The 13,025-nt window shown below is 34.1% G+C and overlaps 2 protein-coding genes across 3 annotated transcripts in view; one reads left to right on the top strand and one right to left on the bottom strand.

The window, feature by feature from the left end:
• Nucleotides 1–13,025, bottom strand: part of LOC116769388 (uncharacterized) — a 113,354-nt gene that overhangs the window by 51,270 nt on the left and 49,059 nt on the right. The gene's annotated exons all lie outside the window — the stretch shown is intronic.
• LOC116769394 (uncharacterized) lies at nt 11,221–11,993 on the top strand. The gene has a single exon (XM_032660465.2). It carries the CDS (start codon nt 11,261–11,263, stop codon nt 11,837–11,839), a length of 579 nt encoding a protein of 192 aa, XP_032516356.2. The 5' UTR covers nt 11,221–11,260; the 3' UTR covers nt 11,840–11,993.

A 13,025-nucleotide genomic window follows, 5' to 3' on the forward strand; every position in this document is an offset into this window, starting at 1 on the left:
ATGCGGTGAAGATTATATAATGTTTTAAAGAGGACCAGACTTGAGATAACCGCTCTGGAAGTAGCAGTGAACGACATAGTGACATTACTAGGAGTTATATAGAACATACCGCGGGATAATGGAAAACATTATTATATACGGAAATTACTTTAACATCGGAAGTGACTCATAACACAAGAACTACAAAAATTAATATATAAATAAAAATAATTGATTTTATATCAAATACGTCATATAAAATATATTATACATAAGAGTAACGATTGTATAAAATACTTTATATGAAAAGGAATACGAAGAACATTTAGAAATTAATAAACACTTTCAATATATACGAGTCCGTAGAAATTCAAACTTGAGACACAGTTTTGGTTTTTTTTGTCAAGAGTAGTGAGGGGACAGAATAACTGACACTAAAGAGTACAAAAGTAAAATAAAGAATACTTACTGATCGATGAACAACTATTTCAGCTCAGAATGATATTCAGTTGTTTGCTTGTATTTTCAAAAGTCAAAACTAACTCAAGTGTGTGCAAAAAGGGAACACTACTCAAGTTTATTTTCAGAAATAATAATTAGTAAAATAAGTTTTCAGCGCGACAGTGAATAATAATAGAGAAAAAAACATTACAATTATGAGGAAGGCATAGATGGGTTTACATTGATCAAGCAGCTTCATCTCTGTAAAAACGATAATAACCTATTACGTTGAACGTTAAATTACTATTTTTAATAATGTGGAGGTGTAAGTACGATCTCCAAACCTTACGAGGTTTGATTACTCTATTCTGAACATGGGAGAGGACCAACTATACGTATAACCCATACTGTAGTACATTAATCACGGCCTCGCCACAGATTATATTAGAGACCACAATAGCGACATGAACACTATCGGAGGTCGTTAATCTTTTAATTACTTGTATGAATATAATTAAAATTAAGGTAAAGTATGTTTGGACTAGTTTTTATATAGTTTCGTTTTTTCAATAACATCATTTTATTAGCAAGCTCCATGAACTTCATCATTGTTTTTATATAATTATTCAGAGAGAGAAGCAGGGACAGAAGATAATGTTGATAATAGTAGATATTTCTTAATTGAATTAATTATAAGACATTTAATAGTGATTATAAGATTATGTTTCATTAAACGATAAACGATCAATTGAAACATCTTACAGAATTTCAGCTAAACTCCTTTACGTTTCAAAATTACAGAAGATGAGTCATAAATAATATCGGTGTCTAAAGTCCACTTTGTTTATTAACTAATTATACAATGAGAGTTTCATCTCACATTCCACGGTTTTAACCCGATATTAAGCGAACTCTGCAAGTCTTCGGGAAAACCATTCCATTAATTTAGATGCAAGAAATTGCTGTACCACATTTTTTACATCTCCTTAGGATTGATTTTTATCGACGGAAGAATTATGCCATGAATCTGAATAAACACTAATCTAACCGTACAAGAAAACTAAATGCTAGACCTGGTAGGAATTGAGTGCCACCGCGATCTTTTTATCGTTTTCCTCTTAATTTTCGCGATAAGTGGTTTAGTACAGTCGTCTTGTAAGAGACCTGTTTTCAACTCACTTCTACTAGATCTTTCATAAAACCTAATACACTCGCATCAGCTGTCTTCTATATATCTGAGCATGGCTGGCTCTACCATCTGAGATCACGTCTAAGTACACTAAATCTTCATAATTCAACAAGACACAAACAAGACTTTCCGCTCAACTCCACCCCACTTCGCAACGGTTTCCGATAATTGTCTTTTGTTTAAACCACTTAACCCCTCTAATTAAAAGATCCTCTTTCGTTAGGTAAGAAACCTTTACACGCCACTCTTTAACATTCCGCTTGAATCTCGGTTAATTTACCTAGCTTTATACGACATTTTTTATAGATCTTCTTATATGATATCCCTAAAATGTCCGAGGGGTTCTGAAATACAATCGGCGAGAACTGATGTAAGCTTATTTTCTACAGTTTCCCTAGTATCCTCATAATCCCACGCAGGTGAACGACCTGAGCGCAAACATTCTTCAATCGTCAAATCTTCACTATATTAAATATTAACCTAATTAACTGTCTCTTCCCTATCAATTTCACACACCTTCCTTGCAGCCACGTTGGCTTTAAAATGTAGTTTCCAATAATACAAGATCTTGATATTTATCGTATTTCATACAAATCCATCAAAAAGAACAATTTACGACATATTTAAATTGAAGCGTAGAAATTGTCACATGAAAACCAAAATTAGGTACTTACGAGACACCCCCGCGACATATAAAACATAAAACTTTATAGCACGCTAATAACGAATACTGAAAATACTATGAGACATTTTTTTTACATTTTTGGTATAAAATTTATGATATTTGGCAGAACTAACATTTGAAATAAAAACACCCCCGGATAATTCTCTGCATACTTTTTCGATTAACAAAAACAATCAAATTAATTTAGTAGAAAGCATACAATTATTTTCTTATCAAAATTGGAACCGCTCTGTTTATTGACACTTTAATTACCGGAGTCTTTCCGACTTTAATTTCCCCTGAAAATGATAACATCGTAATTATATAACTAATTCACTGATAAAGCTTCTCGGGGAAATTGTATTCCATAATCTTATATTTTTTTATACATGTAAGTATCTTTATGTTGTGATTTGCTCTGTCTTTATTGAGGAAGCAATGAAAAGCACTCAAGGTAATGTTTACACTCATTGCTATATGTTAAGTACCTCCTGTATCATCCCGCTGTGTAAACATCACGAAATGTACCAATTGAACGAACGAATCATATAACGACGTTACATGTAGAGTTCAGAGATGTTTATCATTTTTTTTTATTTCGACTGAATGATGCTTGACTGTTAGTCCACCCGTAGGAAGGTGAAAATAAAATCTAAAGTGGTAAGCGTATCTCCGTTACAGCCTATTCAACCTTTTCTTGAAGACTCCAAAATGATAATTCGAAGAAAACACAAACGCACGCAAACTATTTCAATTCTTTGATACACGGATGAAGAAGGAGGAAGCGTATCGCTTCATGCGGACGAGATAAAGTTCTACAACGAAACGATGGAGGAAGGAGGCAAACGTGCCTCTGGTTGTTCTAAAATAGAGAGGGGAAGCAGGAATTGAAGCGTGTAATTCCTACGCACACTTTCCAGTTTGGTATCGAATTTCGAGAGACTGGCTACTTTCTGCCTCTCTCTCAAGTCTCTCCACTAAGCCCAAGACAGTGAGGTGACATTAGATAGCGCCTGCTCAGATGCGACAGCAGTATTCCACGCAAAACTGAACCTGTACTTTGTATAAACAAAGAAACTGTCGTGGATTGAAATACTACCGCACTTTTGCGAGGACGCTGAGTTTCCTTACAAATGCTTTAGCTTTGGATTCAAAGAACCACCCAAAATTAAGATTTGAAGATACCACAATACTCATATTTCACGGTTCCTCAAACATCAGATATCTAGGCAATCAGACCAGGGAAGATGCCATAGCTAGAGAGCTTACCAATAAGGCTATCTCATGTCAGACCCTGTCGAAAACTTTCGATATGACTAATGAAACTGCTAGAGCTTCTCCGTTGTTCTCTAGAGCTCTCCATAACAAAAGTTTTATTTATACCAGGAGATCCCCAGTCGACCGATTCCGACGAAACCCATATTAACGGCCACTAAAGATATCTTTGCCTTCTACGTATGCCATAAGGCGTTCGATCAATATATATTCCAAAATCTTACAGATTACTCAGTTAACTGAAATAGGACGATAATTAGTAGGATCTGCACAACTTTAATTCTTCGGCATAGGAACCACAGACGTCTAGAGCATTGGAAGCAAACAATTCTGCTGAAAATGCAAATTAACATTTAGAGCTTTCATAGCTTACTTATCGAATGAAACGCAGCTGTAATAACTAGATTCTTAAAAGAGTATCTGGGACGAGTTTCTCTATATAATATGAGAACTACATGGATTGGTAATATTTAAAAAAACAAAGTAGTTTGACTATCATAAGAGACTTATCCTTCGCCATATACTATCTGTATATTCGAAACCATAGTCATATTGCTAGATAATCTGAACGTTCGGCAATCAATAATATTTCAGTGTGTATGCGTCTTATTGTGTGAGTGTAATAACGCTTTGCCTAGTGTTAGTAACAGATACAGTATCGCATTGATACAAAATAAACAGAATATCAATAGGATCCCTGATTAGTTTTGAAACTTTCAAATACGATTCCCAAAAGGTTTACGATATACCTCGCTATATCGCTTACGGTAAGTCCGGAGTAGTGGGCCATAGGTTTTCTGAAATGTTAAAAATACCTTACATATTTTTATCGAACTTTGTATTTTTAATTAAATTTTGAACAATTAACGTTGAAATTATAATAACAAAAATAGCAATTTGTAATGGGATAACTTAAAAATTATATTTTCTTTTAAATCATGATTTCTTAAGTGTTAGAGCCTGTCTGTGGTCAAATTACTAGAGCTCGAACATGGGCTGGCTCAACCGGGAAAGCACCACCCTCTCACAGAAGATCGGCGTGAATTAGTCTTTAATAGCTGTGTTTCTTCCGATGAGTGAGAGCCGGTTGTCTTTCCTCTTTCCTTAACAACCAAAGTTGACAACGCATCCACTACATGTCTTACGTTGCAGATGTCCATGGCGAAGGCAACTACTTCCCATCAAGTAGGCCTTCTGCTCGTTTGCCACCTTTAACTCAAAAAAATATAAACGAAACTCCATCTCTTCCAAACCATCCAGGTATGATGACCATGGCATTAGAGATAAGATGTCCATATCCTTAATTTTATCCGTCGCACAGCTTTTGGTTTTATTAAATATTTTTTCCTCATACGTTTTATCGATACTAACAAATAGTCATAGTTCGATGATTTCTCAATTTAATTTCGACTAATAACTAACATTTGACAAGGGGGTATTGTTATTTAGCTTTCAGATTACTCACCAAGAAGGAAATACCTCAATGGCACTGTTGTTTTTGATATTATATTAGATTTTTTTTATATTTAGGAACAGGAAAGCTCAACCCAGTAATAACTTGTTTTATATAAAAACATAAATTAAATATGATGCCATATACCATAACTATGATATTTTTCATCTTTAATAATATTCAAGGGACATACTCCTTCAGCTATTAACTCCAGAAACCGAGCAATCGGAATTGAGTTATTGATTTTAAAAGACATCTTAATAGCGTGTGATCTTAATGAGTCTGTGGTAAGGAGAGTCACGACGATATCGTTATATTGAGGTTATGAATACATCAGCGTTCAAAACTGTTTTACATCAAAAAGTAAGTAATGAACATTCCTTTTATATTTACCTAAATAACGTCTAAATTAATTGATTTTACCTGATTTTTAATAAAATTAAACAACAAAATGTTATGGGATCCTGAAAAACAATGTTTTATAATTTGAGGAAATCAGTTAAAAATCAATATGTTTTCAAAATAAGGCATTTTAATATTTGAAATAACTTATGATTTTTAAACTTCTTTATATCTAATATTTTTAAAAATGTCCTAATGTTTTGTTACTTCTAAAATTTTTATAAGTATCGCAAGAAGACCATCCAGAATGCTAGTCTTCTTGACGTCGAGAGAAAATAAGACAGCGCGCATCGCGTTCTGCGTAATACGAACACATGACATTATATGATAAAAAGTGCACAAAAGATTGGCCTTCTCTTTCAGTCGACGAAATAGCAAGGTGGGGAAGAGTAACAAAAGTTGCACTTTGGACCCCACTCCATTTCCTGCAAATAGTATTCGTTTAGGACAAGTATAGATTGAAGGATTCTTAACCAAAAGCTACCTCCAGAGTTGAGATGAGGAACACTCTCTTAATCTATCCCATATGACCTGCATTACAGGTGGGCGGGGAATCCTAATATGAACTTATACTACCTTGGAGTGTTCTAGGCAATGATCTGATTACCAATGTGGACCATCAATACAGAACCAGTTATCATGTGGGCTTAAAGTAGGTAGAATTTCCAACAATGTCTGTATGTCAAATTACTGCAGCTCGAATTTGGGCTGGCTCAACCGGGGAAGTACCACCCTCACACAGAAGACCAGTGTGAAGTAGTCTTTAATGGCTGCGTTTCATCCGATGCGTGACAGAGCTAGTTGCCCTTTCCCTTTTCCATCCTTTCCTACCTCTTCCCTACTCCACTTTTTCCTCTCCCTCTTCCTTAATCGAGGGTGGCAAAACATTCGCAAATCTATGTTGCGGATGTCCATGGACGACGATACAACCTCCATCAGGTCAGCCGTCTGCTCGGTTGCCCCCTTTAGCACAAAAAAAAGAGGAGCTATGGAACTAAGAAACTATGGAACTAATCTAGATAGTGGAGTGGCTAGAGCGAAATTGTAATAATATTTTCCAGCACTGTCTCCGGTACGACGTCCTAGTTAAACACGTTAATATTTTTTTAATATACCTAGTAATTTTAAGGAACTTATCATAAATTCTCAACTCCCTAACCAAGACCCAAACCTATATACCTAATAGCACTATCAATTTCGTTAACATTACAACAAGTAAATGTTTCAAGAGCTTCAGGAGGTAATAAATAAATTTAAAAATCTTTTTTATTTTCATTATAATTTTGGCAACTTTTTTAATTTAATCAACATCCATCTAAATAAAATATTTTCTCCCAATCTTTACTTTTACATTAGTGGTTATTGGCGTCTTAACGATCTTATCAGATCTCGGTTCGTAATCAACTGAAAATGCTAAGAAATGAACGCCTCCTCTAATAAGTAGAAGCCATTAGTATAATGAAAGCATTTTGAACTCTTCAGTAATTGATAACCATCGCGCTCTTCCTCTTTCACATCCAACAATTTGACCGAATACAGTTTATAAAAACCGAAGTGGTTTTTATTAATGATCATATTTTATTTATTCTAGAGATTAGTGGTTTTTATCGGCTGTGCTTACAATATAACACGACATTTTTGGAACTGCTGCTATTATCTCTCAGAACGGTGTTTTAATATAAAGTCAGATTACAATTCGTTATTTCTCTTAAACTGTTGTTTCGTTCATAATTTAAGAGCAGCGACTTCCATTGTGTTCTGATTTTGTTTAAACAATTTGTACTCAATTAGTCCGCGATCTGCGCTAATGAGATCATACCGGATCTTCCGCTCTTTTATTTAAGTTTTAAGCGTTACGCCTCGCTTAATTGTTTCATTAACAGCGTTGTTGCGACACTTTTCTGCCAACATTCCCTCAATAAACAACTATGTTTCACATCTGAAAGTTCCTTTGAATTAACACCGTGGTCGTGTAAAGGTTCATTGCTTGCAATATATAATAATTTATATAAAACTCTCAATAGAATGATATTTTTTTCCGTAACATATCCGTGTCGTAACACCATCAAATACTTCTTCCTAGTTGATATCGACGAACGATGTTTCAAAAGTTCTCTTTATTTATAAATATCTGTATATGTTGATCTCTAAGTACACTTATAAATGAATGTATTGCAATGTACTGTCTCTCTGTTGTTTAATGTTGATATAAAGATAACGAAGTTGGTGGAATTTTAAATGATTGTAATAACTTCTCATAGAAGAACTTTAAACAATACATTGTTATAGGTGTGGCTTGTTTCATAATTTCTTTGTTTATTTAACCAACATTTAACATTTTTAGTTACATCGATCGAATGCAATTGTAGAACTTGTAATAAAATGTTATGACACTACTTTCTCAAACAGGTTTCTAGAATATGTTTCTGTGATACATACGTAATAAAATATGTTCGTACTTATAATTATTACGATAAACTCAGATTGGTAAGAAAGGATTGTTACTTTCTATCCTTGAGGATAAACATTTAGATGGTTCACAAAAATATAAAATATTGTTAAATCTTAATTAAGAAAATAATTGAATTCAAACGGCAGCGTTGCTAAAACAAACCAAATTAGAAATAAAAATTCGTTCACTCTTCATTATAATTGTCTCTGGTGTCAAGGATCCGTTGAAAACATTTCATGACTTTTAAATTTGTTTTACTTTACAAGAGTCAACCGGTCTAATCGAACAGACACGGCAGGTTTCGGCAGGTTTCTGTGTTGAATCCTTTTTAGAATTCAATAACCTCACATTTTCCCGGCAACAAATAATCGGCTTCATCCGAGAGAGGGAATATCAAAAATCTCATAAATTGAGCAAGAAACAGATCGGGTGAACACACCGACGAATAAATAACATTTAATAAAGAAGATTTAATATCGGGTGTAATAAAACTCAAGCAGGTAACAGAGTAATAAGAAATAACAGCCGGGACACTGAGACACGTTTACAAAATATACGTACGACTATTTGACGACAGGTCTCATACAACAACTCAACACAGACCTGTGTTACACGAATCCGGCAAACGGTAACATCACATCAGATACTTATTTTAGAAAATTTAATAAATATAAAAAGTACAAAAATCTTATGTTTAGAAAATATGTCATATTATATCTCTAACGGTATAATTACAGTTATAATACATCTACCTACTTTTTCTGCATCGTTCCGAAGAAATAGAATAAAAATATATCAATACTTTTATTATATATACTGGGGTTGTTTCTTGACAAGTTGTGACTCTCTTAAGGAATAAAGTAAATCACGAGAGACATATGTAAGTAATACGTTAATGGTAATTTCCGAATATCTCAAAGATTGATTCTGTTGATTAAACGTTTGCAACTAACTGTACTTTCCTTCACATTTTAAAATAGATTTCAAATTTCGTTGTAATTAAAAATATCACCTCAAATATTTTTTGTTTATTTTTGTTTATTTAAAAGTAATTGTTAAAAGTAGTTTAGGTGTTTCCCGTTCTCATCTACAGATAGTATCAATACATTAATTAAAAACCTCAACTATCACTATATTATTGATTGTAATTTGGTTAAAAGTCCATTTTGTATTAAGGAAGGTTTTTGTGAGTAGAGTAAAAGTAGTCAAAAGGTAATCTTAAATTTTTAATAAAAAAGAAACTGCATTACTATAAAAATAAATACCTCCCTGGAGTCATGTCCAAATTATAGAAAAATATAGAGTTATGGAGGAACAGTCGCAGGCTCCATTTAAAATGTCACGCGTGAGTTAATTGTAAACGATCAAACAATTCTATTTTATTTATCCGGTCATTTTAAAGGAAACGACATCCCGTCAGAAGCAAGTTCACTATTGATTTATTAAAATGAAAATGTTAAATATTCAACAAGTGTGCAAGTTTCAGTGTCATTTAAGATCTGCTTTATTACTGACTACTTACAACTTTATTTAGTTTTCATTATTCTTGACCACTTTATTCGTACATACAAAAAAAAAGTGTCTATTAAATTAAAGAGTGAAACTATGCGTTCATAGAAAGCCAAAGTGTCCATTTAAATGTATAAAATATTGAACATAATTAATTCTCACTGAGTCCGATCATAAATTTAATCGACCTTGACACAAAACAATCTCAAAACATTAAGGAAGGAAGACCTCTCTCTCTAGGTAAACTGCTCATCCTTCAAACAGATCTAAAACCACGCCGTGATCTGCTTAGGATTATGACTTCAAAAAAAAAATGATATTAAGAAACGAGTAAACCAAAAGTTTGTATATATACAAGGACATAAGGAGTGGAACATAGTTTAATTATTGAGTTATTACTCTGGTTTAAATTTTCAATTACTAACATCTGTTTGTCAGTGTGACATCAAAGTTATGTTAAATTTAAACAATACTTTCAATTAATAACCACATCGCTCGACGGTAAAAAAATATCGAACCGCTCAATGAAAGTCACGAATTTTCGCAAGTACATTAGTAAAAAAACATCCTGAAATATCATTAAATTCTAGATGTCTGTCATAAAATATAAAAAACGTTATTTATCATGCGTCCACAATAGCGGCGCCACCTTTTTCCCGTGTAATTAAATGTCAAGCGACGTTTTGAACGTTAAATGATTGCCTGAATGCGGACACCCGACACGGCACGACACGACACGGCGCCGAAGACACGACACACGGGACACCTCACCAACGAGACACGTCACACTCGAGACCGACACCTGTTAACGCTATTTTAAAATGTACGGGACGTGAATCATAATTTCGAGTATACATTAGTCGTGCAAATAATCATTATTATTAAAATAATACCGCGCCGTGAGATTACTTACAATTTGACTTAGAGAAACCATTCTCCATATCACATATTTTATATTCGAATTTTATTTTATTTGTATTAAATTAAACTATTAATATAGCCTCCTAGGATTGATAGAAGCTTGAAATAATTAAACTTAATGTAATCTATCTAAATAAATAAAATTGAAGTGTTTTTGTCCCGGCTCAGCTATAAGATGAAAAAACTGAACCCACTTTGACGGAACTTTCACTAACAGATATCTGATGTAATAAAAAAATACTTAATTTAGAAATTTTATCGGTTTTTATTAATATAAACACAAATATTCCACACTGACAATGTCGGGCCAACAGCTAGAGAGAATATTTTTTGTAAGTGCAAAACTCCTAATGAAAAACAATTTTACAGTATAGTAAATTAGAGAAGTCTAAGAGCACTTTCCTAGTTTTATTATACAGCATTTTTACAAAATTTATTTAATTAGAATGTAAGAAGAATGTTAAAAAAAGACAATCAAAATGTGTGCCACATGTTGTCACTTAAAAATCTACGATTATGACACAACGTCACTGCTGAATAACAAATAACACGTAAAATAATATTCACTAATAGCTGGTTCAAATGTTACACATGAGTTACGTGTACCTTAAGTGTGACCCATTAAGGTTGCAATAACCACAAAGACCCAATTAGTGTCGGTAAAAGAAAGCGATTTCCTCACGAGTCATGAATATTAAAACACCTCGTTAGGCATTTTCGTAAGTTCGTTGCCGACGGTTGAGACGCGCGGCACGTCCGAGCAATGAACAATGCCAGGATCACCTAATCGGGGACATTACACAACCGATCATCGTCGAGGGGGGCAAGGTCACTCCCGACTAGAATATCGATCAGACCAAGGCCACATCCGGACCGAGCGGAAACTCGGCAAAAATACCTCATTCGGTGCACTATAAAAGAGAAACTTACTTTGGTCCCAGCATCATTCGATTAGCAACATTCAAAGCATTAACAATGAAAACTTTCGTCTGTGTCATCCTCCTCGCGGCTGCTGTGGTTGCTGAGCCACCAAGCTACAGGAACTCAAGATACCGTTCTCAAAGACAAGAAGCGGAAGGCTCGGGAGATGCTCCTTATCCAGCCGCCGGTTACAGACCATCCAAAGAATTCAACCTTCCTTCTCGCAAGGAAACTGCACCTCCAGCCCCTTCATACGGTATACCGGCTGATAGTTATGGGGCTCCATTCAATACTTACTTGACCCCGCAAACAGAATACGGAGTACCAGAGGAAGGGAAGGAATCCAACAACGAAGAGAAAGACGTGGAAGCAGTAGAAGAACCCAAGCAGGAAGAAAATCAGAAACTTAAAGAAGAGCCTAAGAAAGACGCCGAAGTGGTCAGTTCACAAGGCGCATACTATGTCCTTCTACCAGGATCTCAACTCCAAAGAGTACAATTCGAGACTGAAAACGATCTCCGTAACATGGCGTACACTGCACGACTTCAATACAAGAGTGAAGACCGCGCACCACTGTTCGTGTACAGCGCAGTACCTCAATATCAATCCGCGGCGTACATACAACTCTTTTAATGTCTTTAGAGGCATAATGACGACAATAAAAACATGTGACTCCGTGCGTGCATCAAGAAATATATATTTGTTGAAAATGATGGCCTCAAAGCTGCTGTTATCTTGTTGTTGCGGTTTACGATCAACTAGAATTGCAATAAATATTATAACATAATATATTGTTTATGTTAACATATCTCATCAAATTTTTTTCATAACTTTTCTGGAAGGAAAAATACAAACAACCTTAACTTTGCAATAACAAATTGTTAAAGTTATAGTTTTCCGATATTAGCGTCATCACTTTGCTTCTCGATAAATTAACAGTCGATGTTTGGTGTGAATTTCCCTAAAGATTTTAATTAACTTTCATATGCTTATGCAATAAAGTGATATCATGAAATAAGTTTTTAGAAATTTGAATATGAAATTTGATTGAAGTAAAAACGATGAGTTGAGAAAAAATGTTTATGAAACATAAAATTGTCAATCTTTATAAATAAAATATATACATACATATATAAATATATAAACTATCAAGATTACTACAGATTAGATGATTACAGACCAACGTGGATTCTGGACTAAATTATATTTACTTGGCCGAAAGATCCGACTACTTCCCCCCCCCTCATCACGCCTCTCTCATTGGCCCGAGAGACCCCACAAACTCCATGTATGCACAAATCTGATCGCTGCATCTTAAATAAACTTTGATTCCAAAGCAATGCAAATATTAACATTTTCTGGCCGGTACTGAAACTTTAATACAAAACTATCAGAGAGTCAGCAGGCGGCCTCACTCTCGTATATTTTGTGTAACAAAGCACACGGATTCATTAACCTACACAAGCTCTATCTTCTTTCGACTCACTTATTTCCTTTGCTTCAAATTTAGTTGATAAATTAATGTGTAAGTACAGAATATAAATAAAAGTATTAGAGATAAATGTAACATACTTGAGTTTAGAACAATTTATTTAAAAAATCTATTGATTTAATTTAATCTAAATATTGGGTACTGTTATAACACTATTATATATAAGTCAGTCTCCTGTGTTTTAATGATAATCCAATATTCATTAATATGATATGCGAAATAAATAAAAAAAATAACACTAGCTAACGAGACCACGTCACATTAACGGACTTTTTGAATAACGGAAACATCAAAACGCCCATATTATTATTGTGAAGAAGCCAGTTG

Source organism: Danaus plexippus, chromosome 14 (genome assembly GCF_018135715.1).
Source record: "Danaus plexippus chromosome 14, MEX_DaPlex, whole genome shotgun sequence".
Taxonomy (NCBI): domain Eukaryota; kingdom Metazoa; phylum Arthropoda; class Insecta; order Lepidoptera; family Nymphalidae; genus Danaus; species Danaus plexippus.

What these genes read in the sequence shown, in the direction of transcription:
- LOC116769394 (XM_032660465.2), top strand. Translation starts at nt 11,261, where the DNA reads ATGAAAACTTTCGTCTGTGTCATCCTCCTCGCGGCTGCTGTGGTTGCT.